Here is a 23,015-nt window from a genome sequence, read left to right on the forward strand (position 1 = left end):
CTTTTACTTGTTCTTGCAGCTGCCCTGTGGTCTCTGCCATTTAGCAAATGTTTCCTGAGGCCTTGGCATGGGCTGGTCCCTCTGGTAAAATCTGGTGCCCCACTCTGTTCACCAGGTGACCTCCTACTCATCTTTTGGGACCCAGCAAAGGCTCTGTCCTCTATGAAGTCACCCCTGATGCTCCCACAGGTCTCTCTCGGCTCCCTCCATCCTGGCTCCCCCTGGCCAGGCATCTTACCTCCCACTGTCCTAGAGGCCATGTGTCTCCCAGCATGTCTCCCCCAGCAGACCAGGAACCCCTCGAGGGCAGGTCTGACTCATCTTGGGTCCCAGTGCTGCCCAGCACAGGACATGTGGGTGGAATGAACAAGGGAGGCCTCAAGGCCCTGATCTCACTTCTCCGGGCCTTGGCCTTTGCTTTTCTCCACCTGGGGTGACCTTTTCCTTCCCTACTAGCAAACTCCCGCTCCTCTGTAAGGCCCCAGCTCACATGGCACCTCCTCCGTGATGCCCTCCCTGACTGCCCAGTGGTCAGTGCCTCTCCCTCTGGGCTCCCCTTGCCCTCCCTAACACATCCTGACCTTCTGGGCAGTGACTCTCTCAGAGAGAGTCAGGGGCTCCCTAGGGCCCAGGCTGGAGTCATTACTGCACAGACTGGACAGTTTCTTTGAAACAAATGAACATATGAAGAATCCCCTACCTAGTCCTGACCTGAACAAGCCCCTCTCCCTGCTGTCACCTGACACCTCAACCCTCAGCCCCAATCCCTAAACCATTAAGGTAATATCCTGTAAGCAAGGAGAGTGGCAGGAGAGGCAAAAGTAGTTTGAGGGGAAATTTCCACCACTCTGTCTCCGTATTCTCCCTGCGTCCCCCCACACCCCCCACACATAGCCTGTGCACTTTGCAGCACCTGGCCAGACCCACAGTGGCCAACGGCCCGGAGTTGCCCCTCACCAGGCCTCTCACTCTTTCCTTCTCCCCTGCCAGAGCCCAATCTGAGAAAAGAGTCTCATCCAATCACCCCCACCAGAGATGAAGAGGGGACTCCATTTCCACCATGCACCCAAAGCCAAGTGATGCTTCTGTGGGGACTTGAGGGCCTCGGTTGCCTCCGTCTCAGCGCTGCCTCTGCCACTGCCTCGGCTGGTCCTAGGCAGCACTCTCGGGGCCCCCTCTATTGACCCCAGAGAAATATTGACGCTTATTCCTATCCCAGACACTCTGGTTTCACTGGGACAGGGTGAGACCCGGGCATCAGATTTTTAAAAGTCTACCCAGGTGATCCTAATATGCTCCAGCCCACAGCACCTTTGGAAGTCCCTCTTAAAGCCTCACTTGCTTAGAAAGCTTGGTTGTCCCTCGCCCTTCTCCCATCCCAAACAGTGTATAACTTCCCAGGAAACTGGGCAGGGAAGAGCAGTGGAGAACCCTGCAAGGCCGGGTGAATCCCACCATCCTGGATCAGACCCTCCCAGGGCTGCACATGCCCCTGGGCTCACAGTCGCTTGCCCGACTGCCCCAGCCTGGGACCCTGGGACCCTGGGTCACCTCCACCCTCCACACCCCTCCCTTGCCCCTCCCTCCCCGGACTTTCACTTCTCCTCTGCATTTCCCCCAGCCAGTTTTAGCAGACTTGGGCCAGCTTCTCGTTAGCACTTACCGAAAATTGGGCTAAATATAGAGGGCCCAAGGGCTGCCCCTCACCCCTCCTGGCCCTGCTTGGCCTGTCCCTTGGGTCCCCTACCTCCACAGCCCGCTTCAATCAAGGCTGTGGCCTGGGAGCCCCTGTGGGCAGGGTCTGTGCTGCCGGGAACCTCTGCAGGCCCAGCTGGCCCAGTCCCAGCCTCCGCAGGAGCAGCACCTCACACCTCCCTGCCCCACATCTGTCCCTGGGTGGCCACAAGGGAGTAAACACTTGTGAACTGTCAGGAGGGAGGGATGGAGATATGGGCGGCAGACACAACAAGAGAGGTAGCCCCACAGCTGTGCTGACAACAGGCAAGAGCTGCCACATTGCACACACCACAGCTACAGACAGGCAGCACCCCAGACATGGAAGGAGACCATGCAAACACACAGGGACAGGTGTGCACAGATCCTGGACGGGAACGTTTGCAGATGAAGACACATGCCCACACACAATGATACCAGTAGATATGCAAAACACACATCCAGACACGTGTATGCACACCTGTGCTTACACACACTCATACCCCAGAGCCACACACAGACATACAGATAGACACAGACGTGCATAAACACGCACACCCAGGTCACTCACACAGACATGCACATGCTCACATGCCCAGAGTCTCCCCATCCTGGGAGGTGGCCAGGGTGGACCCCTAGAACCAGTTCACAGATGTGGAGCTGGGACCAGGAAGAACACATGACCTGCCCAAAGCCACAGAAATTTTAATTCATGTCAAGGCAGGGGAACCCAGGGCAGGCCTCCAAGGCAGACCAGGTCTGTGAGAAATTCCAAGTAAGGGGTCTAACCCAGTGTGAGCACATACAACGCCACATTCAACCCCAGACAGGGACAAGTCACTGTGGAACAGATGACATGCATGCACAGACACCCCATATCTCTGTGTCTACACTGTATGTGTATACACACAGACACCACTGCACATACAGACACCTCAGTAACTAAGCACATGCCATCCTGCAAGTAGTATTCTTCCATCTCAACTCCCCCTTACCTCCTTGGCTTGCTCAAACTCACTCATCCTTCACATCTCAGCCCAGACATCCCCTCCTCCAGGCAGCCCTCTCCGGCACCCCACCGGCTGCCTTGGGCAGGTCTTCTGGGCTCCCATGGTCCCCTGCGCCCCAGGCCTGACTGCGTCGCCTGTGCTCCCTCCACTGTCTGGGGACAGGTCTGTCTCCCCCACAGGACTGGGGTTTCCAGGACAACAGACCTGAAGCTGCCTTTTTTGGTTGTATTTCCAGCATACCCAGCCCAGAACTGCTTGATAAATACATGTTGCTGAAGGGTCACAGGGATGCCTGCATACAGATTCACGTAGGACGGCACATGCCAAACCAAGACTCATCCCTGCACACACCCACAAATGTGACATACCCACAGTCACATCTATACAACCGCAAATGAAATGAGCACAAAGTACTGATGCCGTGTTCCAGGCACTCCGTGTTAAACATTTACACACATTACCTCATTTAACTCTCCCATCAGCACTACTGAGAGAGAACTATCATTATGCAGATACACACAGCAGACCAGATGAGCCAACAAATACACGTCACCTTGTATAGTGCCTGGAGCACAATGTCCACTCAATCAACTGACATTTGGTAGTTGGAGGCAGTTAATACACACACAGATGTATAATGAACTTTTAGGCAGTGATAGGTGCCATAAAGAAAAGACTAAGCAGGGTGAGGGGACCCAAGACAGTGGGATTGGTTGCCAGTTTAGATTGGAAGTTCAAGGAAAGCCTCCAGGAGGAGGTGACACCTGAAGCCAATGAAGTGAGGAAGTGAGCCAAGAAATAATTGCCAAGACTACCCTCATGATGCCACACACAGTCACACTCAGGAGACACAGAACTACCGCTCACATACACGAATACAGACGTGCACACATTCAAAAGTTAAGCAACTCAGTCTTCCAATCTCTTTGCTGCCCCCACCCAGGGGGCACTCACATTGCCCACCCACTGGCCCTCTGTGTAAGAGCCTGCTACCAACACCGGGCTCCATCTCCCTCCCCCAGAGCCCTCAGAACAGGGCAGCAGAGATGGGGAGAAACGGAAGCCCCCAGGTGTCTGATGTGGAAGGGGAGGGGAAAGAGTTGCTGGGGGCACAACCCAGAGTGGGAAGCAGGGAGCAGCTAAGGTACAGAGCAAAAGGGGCAAAGACAACAGCTAAGGAGGAGGTCCAGGCACAGCAGGAAAAACCCCAAATTGCTGCCTGAGCTTCTGGAAGTGGTGCCGGCCCTGGCCCCTTACCTGGAGCCCCCATGCTGGAGTGAACCATGCTGCCCGCCCCGCAGGGCTGGGGGAACAACTGTGTCATCTCCCCGCCCTCTCTGGGGGGGCCAAACCCTCTTTGCCGGAAGTTACCCAGGGAGGAAACCACAGGGTCCGCCTCCTTCAGAAGGGAAAATACCCTGGCCCAAAGGCCCACCCCAGCAGGCAGCAGATCCCAAATCGTGTGTGTTTGGGAAGTGGGGGCAGTGTGGCAGAGCACAGGCGGCAAGAGCTGACTCCCATAGCTGGACCCTCCAGGAGGCACCTGCAGCTGCCCCAGCTCTCCTGCCACCTCCACCAGGGCTGACCTGGCACAGGGCATGGGGGCCTAGGTGACAAGGTGAGCCCATAACAACACCAACCCTAAAACACTGGCTAGAAGTTCTGGGGGCTCTTTCCCAATGCCAGGCCCTGCACTTCACACTTGACAGATGTCATCGCTTGATGTGATCACTATTTGTCCCATTTTACAGATGAGAAGACAAGACTAGAGAAGTGAGGTGGCTTTCCCAAGGGCCTAGAGCCAAGACGCAAAGCCTTCAAGAGAGGCAGGAGGAGGCCTTGGCTTTGGGGAGGGAAGACCCAGCCCCTCATCTGTCTGCAGATGAGACGTCCGGGCCCACCACTGAAAAGACGCGTTGCCCGTGGGCAGCGGCAGTGCGGGCGACCGGTCGGCGCCTTGGCCGGGAGCGGCAAGAAGTCGGCCCGAGGACAGATGTACGCGCTCAACGTGGCTCCGGTGGAGGGGAGCACCGGGTCGCCTAGCTGCCAGCGGACCCTCCGCGCTACGGCGCTCCCGGCCCGGCTCTTCCCTCCGCGCCCGCCAGAGGGAGGAAGCGCCCAGTCAATAGGCCGGAGGGCGGGGCCGGCAGCGGAGGAAGGAGTCCCTCCCTCCATTCCCTTTCCCGCCACCCCCCTCTAGCCCCGCGTGCACACCTGCGAGGGTCACACAAAGGCGCAGGACGCCCGGCGCCAGGCCGCGCAGACAAAGGCGCGGCTGAGCCTGCTGCCCTCTTACTCTTCCCGGCGCCCCGTCCGAGGCTGTCCGGCTGCCTGGTGCCTCCAAACAGCCCGCCGGCTGGCCCCTGTCCCGCAGGACTCTGCGCTTACATTGGGAGACCCTACTAAGCCACACACGCGTACAGGAACGCCTGGAACCACCCAGACACATACATACACTCAAGTAGTTCTACACATGGACCCCAGCATTTCACACACACGCGTGCACACGCAGACACACGGGAACATTCCTCTGTGAGCACAGGCACCAACTCTAACCTTCTCTACCCACCACCAGTCACTCCCCATATGGACACCCCCTCTGCTCCCCCAGGTGGACACACAGGCACAAGAACACATCTACAGTGTGTCCAGGAATGCCTCGTGGCCATGTGTGCCTATACTCACACTAGGCACACTGGTGCAGGATATCACACACATGCAGACAGACCTTCATGAGGCCCACCCAGGCAGGCAGGCCCACTTCATGGAAATGACCATCGGTCTTTATATCTGCATACAGAAGAGACAGTTCCCAGTCATCTACCCTCCACAACATCTCATATCGTAAAGGCCATTTCACTGAGATCCAGGGACCACACAACATTAACAGGGCTCCAGCTCACACCTCCTGCCTCCTGGCCCATCTCTCTCTCTCTCAGATGCAGGATTTCTATACATGAGGGTTTTTCAGACAATCTGGTGGCAGGAGACTTGTCTTGAAACTGCATTGGCCCAGTAAGTTGTTTTGACTTAGGACTTACGTTTTAGGGGGCTTGGAAATTAGGACAACAGGGATATTATGGGGAGCCACAAACCCACCACGCCACCCCCATGCCCTACCCCAGACATAGTCAACATCCTCCATGTCAGGAGCATGTTTTTGGACATGACCTGGTGTCAGCCCTTTATGTGAGCAAGGAGAGATGCAGCCCATTTCTGGAGCTGCCTTTCCAGGTCTGCAGATGAGTGAGGGAGCGGGGGAAAGTTTTACCTGCTCCCCCACGGGATGAAATTGCCTCCGACTCCCCCACCTTGCTTCCCATGCTGGCTCTGCTATTATCACCTTAGGCAGACCAGAACTGAGTCCCTATGCTGGAATCGGGAAATCTTGAAGGAGAATGGGCCTGAGATTTCTGCCTGCCCAAGAAAAGGGCAGCAGGGCAGAGTTTGGGGGCACAGTGGGTGTGTAGGACGAATGGGGAAGCTCAGGAAGGGGATATGGTAGCTTCTCAGTTGGAGAAGAGGCCTCAAGCCATGTTGCACAAGGTAGGTAAGTCATGGGAGCTGGGGAGCAGCGGGGGCCACTTGGGGTGTGGGGAGCCTGGGAGGGAGGCAGTGCAGAGGAGGCCAGGCTAGGCTCAGGGCTGAGCGGTAATTAAAGGAGACGTAGGGGGCTCCCCAGGGCCAGCGGGGCTGGTAACTGACACGCGGGCCCCATTGCTCTGCTCATATTTCTCACCGGATCGATACGTTTGACTCCCGACAAGACAATAATCGCTTGTACGCGGCCGGCGAGTCGATCAAATACATTATTAGAGCGAGGTCCCCCGGGGGCCTGGCGGGTAGTGGTGGGGGGAGCAGCCAGCCCACCGGGGACAGCAGAGCAGGGTTCTTCACCCTTCAGGGCCCCCAGCCATGGTCTCTTCCTCTCAGTTGCCCCTGGGGACCTTCTCTGTGGCTCTGTTCCCCAGCTTCACTCTGGACTCCCACTGTCTCTGGTGACCTCTCCACTCAGCCCCCTGCCACATCCCTACTCTGCATGGGGACCCAAAGGGTCTTTCCCCACAAGCACTGCCTCATCTGTACGTCTGTAGTGTGTGGGAGCTGAGAGAGTTCCCTTAGACCCCCAACTTGGCAGAAGATAGGAAGACCATGTTACAAGCAACACTGTGAGTCAAGGGCCGGATCAGGAGATGAACTCCCGATCCATTGCCAGTAACCTCCCTCTGCGTCTTAGCATGTCGGCCTTCCACGGAGTCCAGGACAGAGCAGCCTCCAGGGGGTCACGGAAGGCTGGCTTAGAGACCTCAACACGTAGGAAAACACAGTGAGGGTGGCAGACAGACACACCAACAAAGGGCTGCCTGGCTGGTCCTGCTGCAGGACCATCGGATCCTCCAATGGGCCTCAAATACTCTCGAATCTGGCCCACCCTGGACACTGCTTGCCCACCTCTTCCCCACCTTCCTGGCTTCTGGGCTGAAGACTTCATTTCCTGTTGACACAACTCCGCCCTCAGAACTGCTTCTCCTGCGACCCTCTGTCAAGGTCAAGCTGTAACCACCCCATGTTCTGCTTAGGAGCAACCAGCATCCGGGAACTTAAAATATTTCTTCTCCATCATCACCGTCATCACTGTCATCAACAGCAGCTGCTCCATCACTGCTATTCTGAGCTAGTTGCCATATGCTGTGCTAGCCAGTACATTATTTCTAGTCTTCATGACAGTCTGTGGAGGCAAGGTCTGTTCTGTTGTCATTCCCATTTTATTGATAAATTGGAGCTCAGAGAAGTGAAGTCACCTTGCCCACGTCACACAGCATGTGAGCGGTGGAGTTAGGATTCAAACCCAGACCTGTCCTCACAGTTTTTGCTCTATTTTGCTATGAGCTTTCTTAGAGCTTTGAAATGCCCCCATCCTCTGGTGGACAGCAGAAAGCAACTCCCTGGCACTCAGGGACACCAGGATCCCCTCACAGCACACAGGCCAAACCCAACAGCCCTTGAGTCTGTTCTTGATAGTCACCAATGCATCAGTTTCCTTGTGACCCATCAGTTCCTGGCTGAAGGTGGGCCAGCACTTCCCCATTTCCTTCAATTCAAACATTTCCTACATGTCCCTTAGTGCCAAGACCTGGGTTGGAGGCCAAGAACCCAGAGATGAGCCAGATATGAAACCTGCCCTCAAGGAGTCCACAGTCAGGGGAAGACCAGAATTAGTGAAAAATACCCTGCTGTTCCTTTACTCAGTCAGTAAACATCCGATAAACACTATTATGCGCAGGTCATTGCTAGGCTCAGAGAATACAGTGGTTAAAAGCAAAACAGTCAATTATACCTCAGTAAAGCTGACATTTTTTTTAAAAGCAAAACAAAGATGTTCTTTCTCCCCCTGTAGAGCTTACAGTCTTTTGGGGGAAAACAGTTTTTTTTTAAACTATCAGATAAATATGTAATTAAAGTTTGGAAAAGTGCTTTCAAAAATAGGAAGAGGATGATACCAATGTAAGATGGAGGGTGGCGTGGTGCAGAAGTCATGTGAGGAGGTGGCATTTACACAGCAGTTCCACTCTCCCTAAGGCAGAGAATGTGGGGAAGAGCATTGCAGACAACAGAAATAGAGGAGATGGTGGCTCCGAGGCAGCAGGCAGCATGGCAACTCCAGGAGCAGAAGGAGGTGCGTGGGGCTTGCAGGGTGAACAGGAAAGGGAGTCATGGTTGGGGGGGCAGGCCAGACTACAGGGCCCTGCAGGCCAGACAAGCATCTGGACTTTACTGAAAGTACAGTGGGATCCCACTGGGAGGATTTAAGCAGAGAAGTGACATGGTTCTGTGAATATTTTCATGGACAATCCTGGCTGCTGTGGGAGGCTAGCCTGGAGGGCCAGAATGTGATAGATAGTGTCCACATGAGATGATGACAGCTGGGACCAGGGAGGTGGCAGTGGGGAAGGAAAGGAGTAGGTGTCCCTAGAAGCAATTGTGAGGATAACCCCAACATAATTGGTGACTGGCTGAAGGTGGGGTGTGGGGGAGAGGGAGGAGTCAAGAATGGGGTCCAGGAACATATAAGTACCTTTCCTGCCACAGAAAGATTGGAGGGGTTGAGGAGCTTGGATGAAAAAGGAGCAAGGCACTGTATGTGCCTAAAGGTTGGATTTGATGTTGAAGGTGGAAAGCTTTTGAGCAGGGAGAATCTGTGCAATGGAGACTCACTGGAGACTGGTATAAGGACAGGCTGGTGGGTGTAATGTGGGGGCAGATGACCTGGGAGAGGAGGCTGGGACAATGGAACAATGGCCCAGACAACAGGGGAGGATGGGACCATGAGGGTACAACCTCAAGCAGGAGTCCACAGGACTCTAGTAGGCCTGTAAGTGGGTGGCTGGGTGGACACTGAGGCCACCACCAAAGGATCGGATTAGGGGAAGATGCTCTGGTCAGTTCAGGGGAAAGATCAGGAAGAGGCATCTCAGAAGCAGCGAGGCCTATGGACCAGGAGGCCATCAGATGCTTGGTAAATCCACATTAACACAGACACTCCTCATTGCACCCCCCACCACTGCGACTGATTCCCAAACCAACCAGGATTCCCAGGAGTTCACCTCAAGTAAGAAGAAATCAAGAAGCACTGTGATATGACTCTAAGAAGATAAAAGTCAGAAGACCAGTCAGGTCCCCCTTCTGAACTGACCATCTAATAACCTAGGGCTGGCCCCCTGCATGCTCTGGGCCTCAGTTTCCCCACCTGTAAGTGGGAGGTAGGCTGGAGGAGCACTCTAAGACTTCCAGTTCTAATACTCTGTGGCAGAAAAAAACAAGAACAGGCAACATAGTCTGTTGGATCAACTTGCTACAGGACAGAGTTGTCTTGCAAGCTTACTCTAGGGGGGACCTGGCTGAGTATACTCAGGGTTCCACTGACTCCTCACCTTTTATTGGGGTCTTTTATTATCTCCATATTAGGAACGAGGAAACTGAGGGCCACAGTCCCACAGCTAAGCCAGCGTAAACCCGCAGTCTCTCTGACCCCAAAGCCTGTGCCCAAACTGCTGTGCTGAGCTCACCAATCCTCACCTTGGCTTGTACATATCTCTGTCAGACTGAAGGTCCTTTGAGAACAGGGTTCTTGGCAGCCATCACCACATACCCACCAGGGCCTCCAAAGAAGCCAAAGAAACAGGTGCCTGACCCTGGGCACTTCCCTGACAAGGCTCCAGCCAGGACTTCCCACTCACCCAGCATGACTGCAGGCTCCAGGCCACCTCTGTCCCCCAAGTGCGGGGAGCTGTCCAAATGCTGAAACACAAGGGCAGTCGCCCTCGGTCCAGAAACCCTCCAATAACTTCCTGCTGCCTCCAGAACAATGCAGCCCCCTCACCATGGCCTTCAGGGCCCTGCAGGACTTCACCTCTCCCCAAGAGAGTACCCCACACCAGCCACACTGAGGGAAGCCAAGTCTGCCCCTATCTTGGAGCCTTTGACTTTGCCGACCCCTCTCCAAGAAGGCTGTTCCATCTCTTCCCATTCCTCCCATCCTTCAGGACTCATCTCCATGGCCACCTCTTCCAAGAGGCCCTCTCTGAGCCTCTCTTCACTCCATCACCATTTCATTTTCTTCATAGCACTCTCTGGAACTCAATTACTGTTGACTTGTTTTACTATTTCCCCTTCTGAAATTTAAGCTCTCTGAAGGCAGGTGTCCTTTTTGGACTTGTTTTCTGTGGTATTCTTACCACCTAAAATAGTGTCTGGCACACAGCAAGTGCTCGAACCCTATCTGCTGAATGAATAAATCCCTCCAGCTCCAAGACCTCACAGAATGAAGTCCAAAGCTGGCTCTCCAAGCTCAAGTGGACATGGGCCTTTGCTAACCTAAAAAAAAAAAATCAGAAACAACCTAGATGCTGCCAATAGGATGGTGGTTAAGTAAGTTGTAGTGTATTCATACTCAGTATGTGGTCACAGAGAGAATTAAACAAACCTACAGATATGGACATGTGAAGTTCTCTAAGACACTGCTGAGTGTAAAACCAAGTTGCAGAATGATTTGTATAATTTAATACCATTTCTGTAAAACACATACAAAAATCACTATCCATTTTCTATGATTGTGCAGATATTGATAAACACAGAGAAAAATATCTGGAAGGTAACTGGTTAACTAATGACAGCAATGCTTTCTGAGGGGACCAGGACAGGAAAGCAGAAGGATTTTAGCCTTTTTTGTAATGGTTTTGATTTTCATAATGAGGTTGTATTCATCTTTTGAATTAAACTTAGAATATATTAAACAATATACAGGTGGCTAACTACAATGAACAGCAAAGAAATGATCATCCCCAAAGTGAGGAGTGGTTACTTCCAGCAGGGGTAGTGGCTGCTGGGCGCTGGCCACCTTCTTTATCCCTACCTAAGTGGTGACTGCATAGATGTTTGCTCAATAAATCGATCAAACTGTACATTTATGATTAGTCCACACACCTGCACTTCCTGTGGGCAGGGGCCAATTCGTTCACGCTGTGGTGTCTTCTGCTCCCCACTGCCCAGGAGCAGACCTTAATGGAAGCCCATGCTCGGTAGGGTGCGCCCCATTGCTGCAAGTACTCGGAGAGGCCGAGGCTGCTGTCCAGGGTACTAACGCCTGGGAGACCTCAGGGGAGGCTGGCCAAAGAAGCCAGCTTCAAGATTCTTTATCCTAACCGGCCATCCCTGGACCTGGCCATGTGACCTGGCCCCTGCCCACCTCTACTACAATGCCTCCCATCTCTCCGCAGTCCTCGCTCACTCCTCCCCGCTGGTTTTCTCTTCCTGTAACCCAAGCCCTAGCTCCATCGTGCCTCAGGACCTTTGCCTTTGCTGTCCTACCCTCTGCCTGGTGCTTTCTTTCCCCAGATGTTCCATGGCCCATTCAGGATTCTGCTTCCACATCCTCTCCACAGAGGAATCTTTTTGGTCAGTAGTCATTCCTCTTCTCCTCACTCCCTGTCCTTTACCATGTTGCATTTTCTTCCAGCCTCTCGCTAACACTCAAGTTTCTGCATGTTCTCTGCTTATTTTCTAGTTACCTTTTCCCACTTGAATATGCATGCCAGGAAGAGAGGGAGCATGTCTGTCCTGTTTGGTTTTATCCTCCTTTTTAAAAGGGCCTCAGCTGCATAAAATTATATTAATCATAATCTTTGGTTCATGGCATACTCCCATCATTGGGCTGGGCAGAGCCCTCTTCCATTATTTATTTGCCAATTTATTTTATTTATTTATTTATTTGTTTGTTTGTTTTTAATAAAATGTTCACACGAACCCACCACTCAACATTCAGGTTGGAACTGTGACAATAATCACACCGATTCATGTCTTATTCACCACTGTGTCCCCTGTGCCTGCCACATAGGAGGCATTTGGTATCTATTTGCTGAAGAGGCTGAGGGACAGTGACCTCCACACCATGCAAAAGGGAGCTAATGGGAGTGAGTGCCCGCCTGGCCTCACAAGGAGGTAGATGGTGGTGGAGGAGAAATCACAGGACAGGCCTCTGCTAAACTCCCCTATCCTCCCTGGTGCTCCCAAACCCTGCTAAGTTGGGCCAAAAGCCTTTTCAGTATGATTCAATTCTATGCCTTCCTGGAGGGCCTGCTGTGCCAGAGTTGCCAAGAGTTGGGGTTACAGGGTTCATCAGGCTTGGCCATGCCCTTGAGGAATTCTCAAACCTCTATGCCTCCAGCTCCTTGACTATCTACTATTATCGTAAGCAATGAGAACAGCTGCCCAGCGCCTGCTCTGTGCAGGCATGTGTTCACTGCTTTCCTTGCGTCATCTCTTGGCATCTTCCCAGTGATCCAATAAAGCAGGTGCTGTTATTATCCTTCCTCCCCAGAGGAGCACCCTGAGGTGGGTCAGAGTGGGCAAGGACTCACTTAGAGTCAGGAAGGAACAGGTTGATTCCAGAGCCCAGCTCTCCTTACTGCCAGGCATGCTGCCTGTGTCAAATGCTTGTTTCTCCCCTCAAAAGTCTGTGAGGTCCTGGGTCTCCTACATCTCTGCAAAAGCAACTGAGGATGGTGGAAAAGATATCCACTTTGGAGTCACTTAATAGGTGGTAAGGTCCCAGCTGCAGGGCTCAGTGAAGTGTGGGTGGGGGGTTACTTGACCTAGGTGTCACATTCGTTAAGAGCCTTGTTAAACAAGATGTGCATTTTTTATTTTACAGTTGGGAGCCTCTGCCAGATGACACCTCCTGTAGGACACAATGAATTTTGTTTTAATGAATCCTGAAATGACCTTGTAAATATCAGTTAATGAGGCATTTTGTTGCTGCCATTGCTACAAGCACAAATTTGTAACTCCATTTTGGTGTTCCTTCATTCTCAGCATACTGGGAAGCTCAAAACTTAGAAGCAGCCTCAGCCTCTCTTAGCTTCTATGGAGCCTGCTGAGTCCTTGTTGTGTGACTTCCAGCAAGCCACCCAACCTCTCTGTGCCTCTCCTGGGACTGTAAGGCCTTTGAGCAGCATCCACAGAGGGCCCTGCCTGCAGGAAGTGCTCCATAAACATTTATTCGGAGTTTAACTTAATGGACTTATGTGAGACAGCCTCTGCCATCTCAGAAGCGAACTCTGACCTTTGGACACTTGAAGGAAAGCGAGGGATTAGGGAAGAAGTGTAGGTTTTTAGTGTGACAATCATTTACTGTGACAGGGACAAGAAATTAAGAGTTCTGCTTTAGACAATTAAAGGAGGAACCTTGCACCTACTGGTTAGAAACCCTTTGCACACATTCTCTCCCTAAATCTTCTAATTAAATGGTTCTACAAGAGAACCATTGTCAACATGCCCATTTTGCAGATGAAGGAACTGATGCTCAGGAAGGCTGAATCATTTACCTGGGGTCACACAAATGGAATCAGGATCTGCATCCAGACAATTGGACTCCAAAGTCCATGTTGCCATCCACCACACATTACCTCTTGTCAAGACCCTTGCCCACCTCTTCTCTGTGGCTCAGCAGGAAACACTGGACTTAGACCTGGGCTTGCACTGAGACATCCACGTATCTTCCATTCCTGTTCCAGTTATGGCCTCCTGCCAAGAGGAGCCACTCACTAAAAGCTTTCAAGTTGGTTGCCCTCCTTGAATCACAGCAATGCTGGCGTGCACACTGCATAGTGTCCCCGGGGCCCTGGTACATTCTCCAAGCTCACACTGCAAGGCTGGTACCACCTTGATCAGAGCTCACCTCCTCCATGGAATCTCCTAAAGGAAGGCCTCCCACCTCCATGCAGGAACTCTGTCTGGCAGTGAACTGCTCTTCAGTGCAGAAAACACCAGTTACTTTGAGGTGCAAGTGGAGAACACCAAACAGATGTGACCCAGGCCTCTGCCTTCCAGAGGCTTCCTGGCTTCCTAGGTAGAAAGCAGCACCTCTCCTGGTAAAAGGAAAAGCTTGGGTACATACAGGGTCAGATTCTCTCTCTGCCTTACCAACCCAGGAACCCTGGGTCTGCAACTCCATGTCTCTGAGCCCCAACAGCAGCACCAACTCTAAAAGCACTCTCCGATTCCCCCCACTTCCTCGGGCCACCAAGTCTCTGGCCTGGGAAACTCCAGAGCCTCCTCCCTGCAGGTCTTTGTGCTCCCATGCCCGACCCTATAGTCTTGTCTTACCCTGGCCCAACAGGGTCTTTCTAGACCTTAATCAGGCTGTGTCACCACTTCCTTGCTAATGACTCTTCAGACACTTCCCTGTATTTGGGAATAAAGTCCAAACCCCTTAACCCAGCCTACAGAGTCTTGTGGGACAGGGCTCCTGCCCACACCTCCCATCTCTTGCCCTGTCACTCTCCCCTTCACCTTCTCAGCCCCAAGCCACACCGCCTCCTCTCTGTCCCTTAAACCAAGCTCTTTCCAACCCCAGGCCCTCTGCACATTCTGTTCCCTTTGCATCTGCCTGGAATGATGCTCTCTGTCTAGCTAGATTCCACTCATCTCTCAAGGTTCTGTTTAAATGTATTGCCTTCTCTCTGTTGGTTCCCTATTCTTGTCTCTTCTTTGGGGGAATTTATCAATTCCTGATCTTATTTATTTGATATTTACACTTAAAGATTTGCATCCTCTCTGCAACATGAAAGTAGACATGCCAGTTTCATTCACTGCTTTATCTCCAGTGACCAACACCGGGCCCAGCACACAGCAAGGGCCCAGCAGAGGTGTGGAATGTGTCAGTTAAATGGGTCCTTTATGGGGACAAACAGCTGAGGCAGAGGACTTGAGTCTTCTGAGCCTCAGTTTCTACTTCTATAAAATGAAGATAATACCCCCCTCACAGGGTAGTGGTGAGGATCCAAAGAGACAATGAATATTGACTGTGCTTTGGAAAAAATGTTCTTCAAATATAAATGCTTGAAAGAGCTGGAGCCTAGAGGATGGGCAAGATGAAGAGCAAGAGAGAAGGGCATAGGCACTTGTCAAGTAACCTTATCTGCCAAAAATGTTACATTTCCTCATTTGCTGCATCCTCTGAGATGGTACCTATGACCCAGAGGAGGAAAGTTAAGACCCAGACAGAGCACCTGCCCACAGTGTCATGGTGAGTCCATGGCAGAGCCAGGATTTGAGCCCTGCACACAGAGGCAGTCATGTTTCCCATGCACCTTCAACAGAACTTGACCCCTTGCATTAGACTCTTAACAAACACTTATGGGCTGGATCAGTGAAGAGGGCTAACCAGAGTCACCTGGGCCTGAATGGCGATCCTGGCTCTGCCACGTACTGGCTGGAGACCTTGGGCAAGTCACTTTCCTTCTGTAAGCCTCAGTGTCCCCATCTACAAACTGGGAGTAATGAACATGCTCACCACTTAGTGCTTGGGGGATTCAGCAAGAGCTAGCAGGGTGAGTGCACAGCATGGAATAAACAGTCTGTGAGCTGCTGTTAGGTTTGTGACTTCCACGTAAGGGAACAGCATAAGGAGAGGCTTGAGGGCAGGTTTGGGGAGTGACAAGAGGCCAGTGGAGAGAGGGTCAATCAGAGAGGACCTCTTACAAGAGGGGCACCTGGAGCCAGACAGCAAGGGACTCTCAAGTCTGTGCTGGGCTATCAAGGTGGGCAAGCTTTGACATGCCCCACACTCCTAAGAGTGGCTCCAGGCAGGGGGACTGGCAGCCAGGGAGGAGGAGAAATGGCTGCTGCCAGTGAAGGATCTCCCCATCTCCTGTCCTTCTCTCACCCTCCAACCCCAGACCGCTCACCTCCTTTCAGGTCTCCTGGGCTTCAACCAGAACCCAGAACACCTCACTTACTCACCAGCCTGGTCTCCATCCCAGACCAGCCCCGGCTCCAGCCCGACCCTCACACTCAAGCCCTGGCCTCCCCTATGTTGCCCACAACAATCTTTCTCTCTTCTGTTAGGAAGGTCCTTTACTAACTAGAAAACTATCATCTGAAGATAGTACCAAAGATGCCTAATGGTGAAAAGTAAGAGCTGTTTCAGGCACAAGCAAGCATATGACATGTGAGCAGGTATGTGTGCATATACACCAGCTTTTTAACACAAACTGCCTCTTCCACGTGCTGATCTCTGCTAACTCAGCGCTCCTTGCTCCTCTCCACAAAGCCCATAGCTGTGAGGCCTGAAGGCAAGAAGTGTGAGTGCTGCCCCAACACAGGGATTGATTGACTGGGTGGGCCACTGAGTCCCAGGTGAAGGGTAGTCGCTTGAAAAGGAAACCTGGGGTCACCCCAGAATCCTCTGCCTCTGGAATGCCCCCATCTGTCAACTTCCCATCAGTTCAACCCAGAGATGTCAGAATTCCTCTGCTCCTCCCCCACTACTCCCAGCCCTGCCCCCACCTGCCCCATCCTGAGGCACCTCTCTCTCTCTTTTTCACTCATTATTGCCCATACATACTCTTTCTCACTTCCTCACTCACTTGCTCTACAGATATCTCTTGAACAGCCTCCATGTGGCCGACACTGAGCCAAGAAGTGACGCAGCCCCTGCCCTCCAGAGCTGACAATGGAGATAGGACCTGGGGTGCTGAATCCATGCCCTGCCCCATTCTCTAAAGCATGACCCTGATCCAGACCCTTTTCCTGACAGGAAAAGTCTTGGCATCTTGGGCCTCACCTTCCTGAGCTGCCTGGAGGAGGTGAGAGGGCCTGCAGCCTTGAGATGTCGCTGTGGGGGCACCTGGATGGAGCAGGGACCATGTTCTGCAACGAGAGGATCCTGTCCCCCAACTCCCTGCTCCCTCCCCTGGAGCTTGAGAGAACTCTGGACCTTCAAGGCCTAGGTTATCAATAGGAGGGGCCAAACATGCTATCTGAGCAGCTCATTTTTCAGGGGACAACAAGGTTCAGGGTAGGTGAGTGATTTGAGCGACAGTCACGCAGCACATCTGTGGCAGACAGATGGGACCCAACCCTAAATTCTCCAGCTCCATCTCTGCAGCCGTAGACACATTCTAACTCAGGACACGGATGCCCCCAGGAGAAGGGAAGAGGGGACTGAGACCTTTTCTCTGCACTTCTGCTAACGTTCCAGGGGCCTGTGCCTCTTTTATTTTCCCACTGCAGAAGGAAAGATAAACTGAGAGACAAGGAATGAGAGAAGGGATGTGGAGGGCAGGCAGGGTTGGAGAGGTGAGAGAGAAAAGCATGTAGCAGGGCAGAGAAAAGAGGGATGCAGAAGAAGAAAAACTGGGGGCCCTGCAGGTATCACAGAGAAGAGGGTGGGGGTGCTTAAATCCCTGGAGAGAGAAGCAGCAGTTGAGGAGAGTCAGAGTCACAGAGAGAGAGACAGAGACAAAAAGATACGAAGAAAGAGACACAAAGAGAAAGAGGGAACAGAAAGGGGACAAGAAGAGCAAGCTGGGGTGGGGCCGCCAGGACCTCCTATAAACCCAGGATGAGATGGGTGTGAGGGACAGGTGCCAACCCCAAGCCATCTCCTCCCCCTGCCCCCAGACAGGGGCCCAAGTTCAGTGTGGAAGGGCACGGGACAGGGCCCAGAGCGCACGCCTGCCCTCCCCACCTGTTCTCCCCTGCCGGCTGCGCTGCAGGTGCCTTCTGCTCTCCTGACTTCCGCCCAGCCTCCCTCAACCTGTGGCCATCATCTCCCGGCCTGCCCACTCCAACGTGGTCCTGTACCCTCCACAGACCACTCACCCAGAGCCCACTTTCTACTCCCCTGCAGGTCTGGGGTTGGGGCAGGGAGCCTAGCGGCCCAGATGGGGAGGGGGCCTGGTGGATTATTGAGGATGTAGCGGACTGCGGCTGACAGGATGAGGAGGAAGAGGAGGGGGTCTTGGTGATGGACAATGCTGATTCTGCGGTGGGGGTTTGGGGGGAAGGGGTGGAGGAGGGCTGGGGGAGGGGTGGTGAGGAAGCAAGTTGAGTGGGGGAGCAGGACCAGGCTCACATTTGGCATTCAGGGCAGCTGACAATAAAAATGCTTTATTGCCAAGAAACTGGATCGATCGGGGCTGGAGGGGGCCGGCAGGGGGGACGCGGAGGCTTCAGCACAGAGGCCGGCGGCCGGGCCTCCGCAGCGACCAGGGCCCGAGCTGCCCTCCCCCCTGCGCCCCCCTCCCCGCCTCCTGCCCTTTCTCTCTCCTGCAGCCACCGCTTAGTTCTTATTATATTTTTTCTTATATATTTTTCCCCCAGCTTCTCCTGCTCCTGTTATTTTTTTTCTTTTAATTTTTTTTAAAACCTGCTCTGCTCCCAATGCTGCAGGCTGGGTGGGGGGCTGGGTGGGGGCGTCTGCCCAGGCCAGGCCCCTACCCACAGGCATCCAGAGCTGCCAGCTCTAAGCTGAGCCCCACTCTGCCTCCATATCCCCCATTCAATCAGTATCCCCCCAGAGCCTGCCTCTGTGGATACCTGTCTCTCCTACTGTTCATCCTGGGGGTCTCCCTTCACCCATGATTCACCCCCACTCTGGTGGGCTCAGGGCCCTGGCCAGGCCTTCCTCCCCTCCCCCCTACCTGGCCCACTGCTCACTCCCAGAGCCATTTGGCTGATGGTCAGAACTGTCCGTCAAGGGGGCTCTGAGCCCCTGGGGACCCAGATGGGAGGAGGGAAGGGGAGAGGTCGAAGGTCAGGCCACGTCCCCTCAGCTCGGCTCTTCCCCTCCCCCTTCCTAACAAAGGGAACAGCAGTGATGCTGGGGGGTGGCCTGGTACTCAGGGAAGCAGGGAGGAGAGGGGCTGTGGGGATGGCCATGGGCAGGAGGTGGGGGTGGGGCCTGCCTGCCCCTCCTCTGCCCTCCCCCTCGGGTCAAGGCTAAGGTGATTCCTCAACCTCTCTGGGAGGCTGGGCTGGGAAGGGAGGGGGATCTGGACAGACAAAGAAGGAAAGCCCGAGGGAGTTGGGGGCTGGGGGCATGCACCTGGGACCCATGCAGCCCAGGCTGAGGGAGGGGCGCCAGGCACCCCTCTGGCCTTGGCCTCACCCCCTGGATGGCCTTGCCTCCCATTTGCACTAATCCCTGCAGATCCCAGAGCCATACAAAATCTTCAAGCTTGAGCCAAGTTGGGTGGGTGTTAAAGGGGAAACTGAGGCCCAGAGAGGGGAGACAGCCAGGGCTGGGATCCATGATAGAGAAACAGGCCCAGGTTCTCAGCGCTGTCAGGAACCTCTTCCTCTTCTCCCCTCTACTCGGGAGACATCCTTCCTTCCTGGCCTGGGTCAGGGGCAGGTGGTAAAAGGTTCTGTATGGAGGGAAGAGGAGGCTGAGAGGGCAAGGCTCAATTTTCTTCTCTCTCAGACCACTGGGGGCAGAGGAGCTGGAAGGAAGAATTCTGAATATGGTCTTTTTCTAGCACTGGCCTGCTGCAGCTTGGGGGTGGAACTTCAAGTCAGAATAGGCAGGAAACCAACGTGGATGTCCCCTCCTGAGTGCCTGGCTCGAGATCACTAGGGAAGATGGCATTCAGAGAGGTTCTCTCTCTTGTCCATGGTCACACAGCAAGGAAGGAGTATTCACACACCTATCCATCCCCAACCTCACCCAGCACTGCCTCAAGGCCTCCCACCTGCCTAGCCTGACTGGAGGGGAGATGAGACAGTGAACAGCTGTGAGCCTCCCTGACCCCTGGCCCCATGTCGTGAGAGAGGAAGAGCTGTCAGAGGCAGAAATGGGCAAATCTGTGCTTACATTCTTCTACCAAGGTGGCTCTCGGGGAAAGGGCCACAGCCAAGAAGAGGGGGAGAATAGGTAGACCTTTTGGTGGGGGGCCAGCTGGAACCTGTCCTCACAGCCTGCCAAGGAGCCCCAGATGGGCAGAGGACTATAGGGGTCCCGCTGCCCTCCCCCAAACCTCCCCTCCCTCCTCTCCCTCTCTTTCTCAGCTATCGACCGGGGCTGTGACATGGTAGATCAATACGGCAGGGATATAAAGCCGGCTGGCTGGCTGCCTGCCTCTGCCTCTCTCTCTCCCAGCTTGCCTTGCCTCCCTTTCCTGGAGCCGCACCCCGGCCCCCCACCCCTGTGTACCTCTTACCCACACCTCTGAGGGGCCTGGGCCAACCACTACCACCCCCTCCAGCAGGAGAGCTTAGGGAGGCTGAGAGCTTGGACAGCCAGGACAGGGGTGAGTATGGGGGTGGGCAGGGAAGCAGATGGGATGGGGATCACAATGGCAGGTAAGGGGCTGGGATAAATTGAGGGACAGTCCCACTGGGGAAAAGCAGACATCCCTCAGTTGGGAGCAGCTCAGGGAGATGGGATGGACCTTTGGGAGGTGGGCAGGGGGGCACCTGGGGGGCACTGGGGAGACATTGTCCTGAGTCCATAGGGTGGGGTAAGGCTTGAGTGGTGCCGGAGTGAGCTAGAGTGAGTGAGTGCCACCATCTGCAGGCAAACCCCTGGGCAGCCTGTTGCCCACCCACAGCCCTGGCTCACCCATCCTTGGGTCTCTGTGAGCAGAAGCTGCCTTGGCCTTCCCCAAGGGCTTGGCCTGCGTGTGTGTGTGTGTGTGTGTGTGTGTGTGTATGTTGAGGAGGCTTGTAAGGCTCCGGACAGGAGGTTCCCAGGAGGGCTGTGGTGTCGGGTGTGCATGTGTCCCCTGTGTGCCTTGGTGGCCGTGTGTCTTTGAGTCCTCAAGCTCTTTTGTGGAACTCCGGGTCTATGTGTCCCCGTGTCTCATGATACTGAGTCATGTCTGTGCACCCACGGATCTGTGTGTGTGTCACCAGTGAACAGGTGGCTCTGTGTGTGTGTACCTCCATGAGTGTCTCCCCCACTCTGGGTGTCCACAGATGTTTGAATGTGGATATGCAGATCTGTCTGTCCCTTGAAGGGGTGTGGATGTATTCCTGGGAATATCTCAGTGACCTCCTGTCCCCATGTAATGTGGTGGCTACATGTTCCTATGTTCCAGGAAACCTGTGTGTTGGTGTATACAAGTTCCCACCCAAGTGTGTCTGAGCCTGAATGTTTCTGTGAGTGCGTGGGACTGTGAAGTGAGTCCCCCACATCTGTGTGGGGGGCTTCTGTCCCTTTATCGGCACGTGGCTATAGGTGTGGTTGTCTCTCTGTATCAGAGGCTCTTTCTTTTTGAACGTCAGAAATCCTGTGTGCTTTCTGTGTGTCTACGTGACTCTGTGTGTCCCTGTGTGCCAATGGCCGAGTGTTTCCACACGTGGGTTGGAGGCTCTGGATGTGTCCTCAGGTGTGTCATGGTGACTCGACACATACGACAGCACTGGGGGGGGATCTCTGAGTAGAAGAGGGTGGCAAGACAGCAGAGGCTGTCACAGTGATGCCGGCCAGCCACTGTGTCGCTACATTGTCCCCAAACCTGAATTGAGGACCTGACTTCTTCCCTTCCCTGCCAGAGGCTGCAGAGCCCTGCCCAGATGGGACTGGGCCTCTAGCTGCTGCCCCCTCCCCACTGGGACAGCCGGACCTCTGCTCCTCAGTACCCCCTGCTTTGGCAGATGCCACCTCAACTCCACCAAGCGACCTCCGTCCCTCCGAACCCCCCCAGTGCCACCCGCTCCCCCCACCCTCCCCCCACCACAAGTCCAGTCCAACCCAGACAAAAGCAATTACTCCTGAGGTAGGATGTGAGTGTGGGTGTTAGAAACAGAAAAAAAGGGGGGGAGAGGGAGGGGGAGCAAGAGACACGCAGAGGCCAGGATGGACAGCCAGAGATCTGGAGAGCCAGGGATGAGAGAGACCACAGAGAAACAGAGAACAGGAGAGACACAGGATGAAAGAGTCTGGAGGAGAGGCAGTCCCTGGGGGCAAAGGGGAGCGAGAGAGCAGAGGAGGTGGGAGGATGGACCGACAGACGCCAAAGCACAGAGACCCCAAGTGACTGAGAGGCAGGAGACAGAGCCAAAGCACAACAGAGGGGAAGCACAGATAGAGAGGGGGGTTGGGGGGCAGAGATGGGCACTAGAGAACAGAGAAACTGGGGTTTGGGGAGAGCAACAGAGAAAAATGGAGAGACTGAGAGTGAGATGATATCAAAGCCAGAGATAAAGACAGAGAGAGACAGATGGGGAGAGAGGCCTCGAGAGACACACAGCCGGAGGGGGAGGGAAGCTGGTGATGCCAGGGAGACTGAGGCAGCAAAGCTAGAGGCAGAGGGAGACCAAGTCCAAAGCAGCCCCTCACACAGGCACACCCCCATGCACAGACACACGCACGCACACCACTTTATCCAGGCCACCAGGCCAGAAGTCAGGGGTGCCCAAGCCCTTTTCGTGGTCCTCTGGGCCCCTATGAGCTGAGGGCAGGAAGGGGACAGAACAGAGGGACAGGGATGGTCTTGGGCAACAGCAGGGAGGGGACCCACCACACAAGGCTCATGATTACAAGGGCAGGTGAGAGCAGTACATCCCCACCCTCCCTGTCCCCCTCTTCCTGCACACACAGGGGCACACGCGCCAGGGGCCCGGCTCGGCCACAGAGGCCACGTTAGCCAAGTGAGGGGTGGGCCCCGCAGCCCTGCCCACCCACCAGTCCCGGGGCCACCTCTGCCCCCGCTCTCCCATTGTCCCCTCCCCGCAGCCCGCTGGCCTCAATCTCAGCTCCTCCGCCTCCCTGCTCCCATGCACGCCCTTTATTTCCCTCTGACTCTCTTCCTAGGCTCTCCCACTGTCTGACTTTGCTATCTCCGCACCTCTTTGTCTGGTCTTCTCCTCCGCTCCTTCTCTCCAGGCATTTCTCTGTCATGGGGTGCTCTCTGAGTCTCCCCAACTCTCTCTCCCACTCTACTTATCTGTGGCCCATTTCTGGACTCCCCCTTCTCTGAAGACCCCTCTGGCCTGCCTGTATAC

The 23,015-nt window shown here is 54.2% G+C and overlaps 1 protein-coding gene across 19 annotated transcripts in view; it reads right to left on the minus strand.

The window, feature by feature from the left end:
• Positions 1 to 23,015, minus strand: part of POU2F2 (POU class 2 homeobox 2) — a 73,436-nt gene that overhangs the window by 29,843 nt on the left and 20,578 nt on the right. For 17 of the 19 annotated variants that reach the window (XR_012126867.1, XM_073226527.1, XM_017654513.3 and 14 more), the window contains exon 1: positions 3,981 to 4,030. The exons of 1 other annotated variant lie outside the window; for it this stretch is intronic. Coding sequence is in view for 16 of the 18 variants with exons in the window: in XM_073226527.1 (XP_073082628.1) it covers positions 3,981 to 4,008 (28 nt within the window). In the remaining 2 variants the exon portion in view is untranslated. Of the gene's footprint in view, positions 1 to 2,708; positions 3,171 to 3,980; positions 4,031 to 23,015 lie in introns of those variants that run through there. One more of the 19 variants, XM_073226519.1, reaches the window with a different exon arrangement.

This window comes from Manis javanica, chromosome 17 (assembly GCF_040802235.1).
Source record: "Manis javanica isolate MJ-LG chromosome 17, MJ_LKY, whole genome shotgun sequence".
In the NCBI taxonomy this organism is placed as follows: domain Eukaryota; kingdom Metazoa; phylum Chordata; class Mammalia; order Pholidota; family Manidae; genus Manis; species Manis javanica.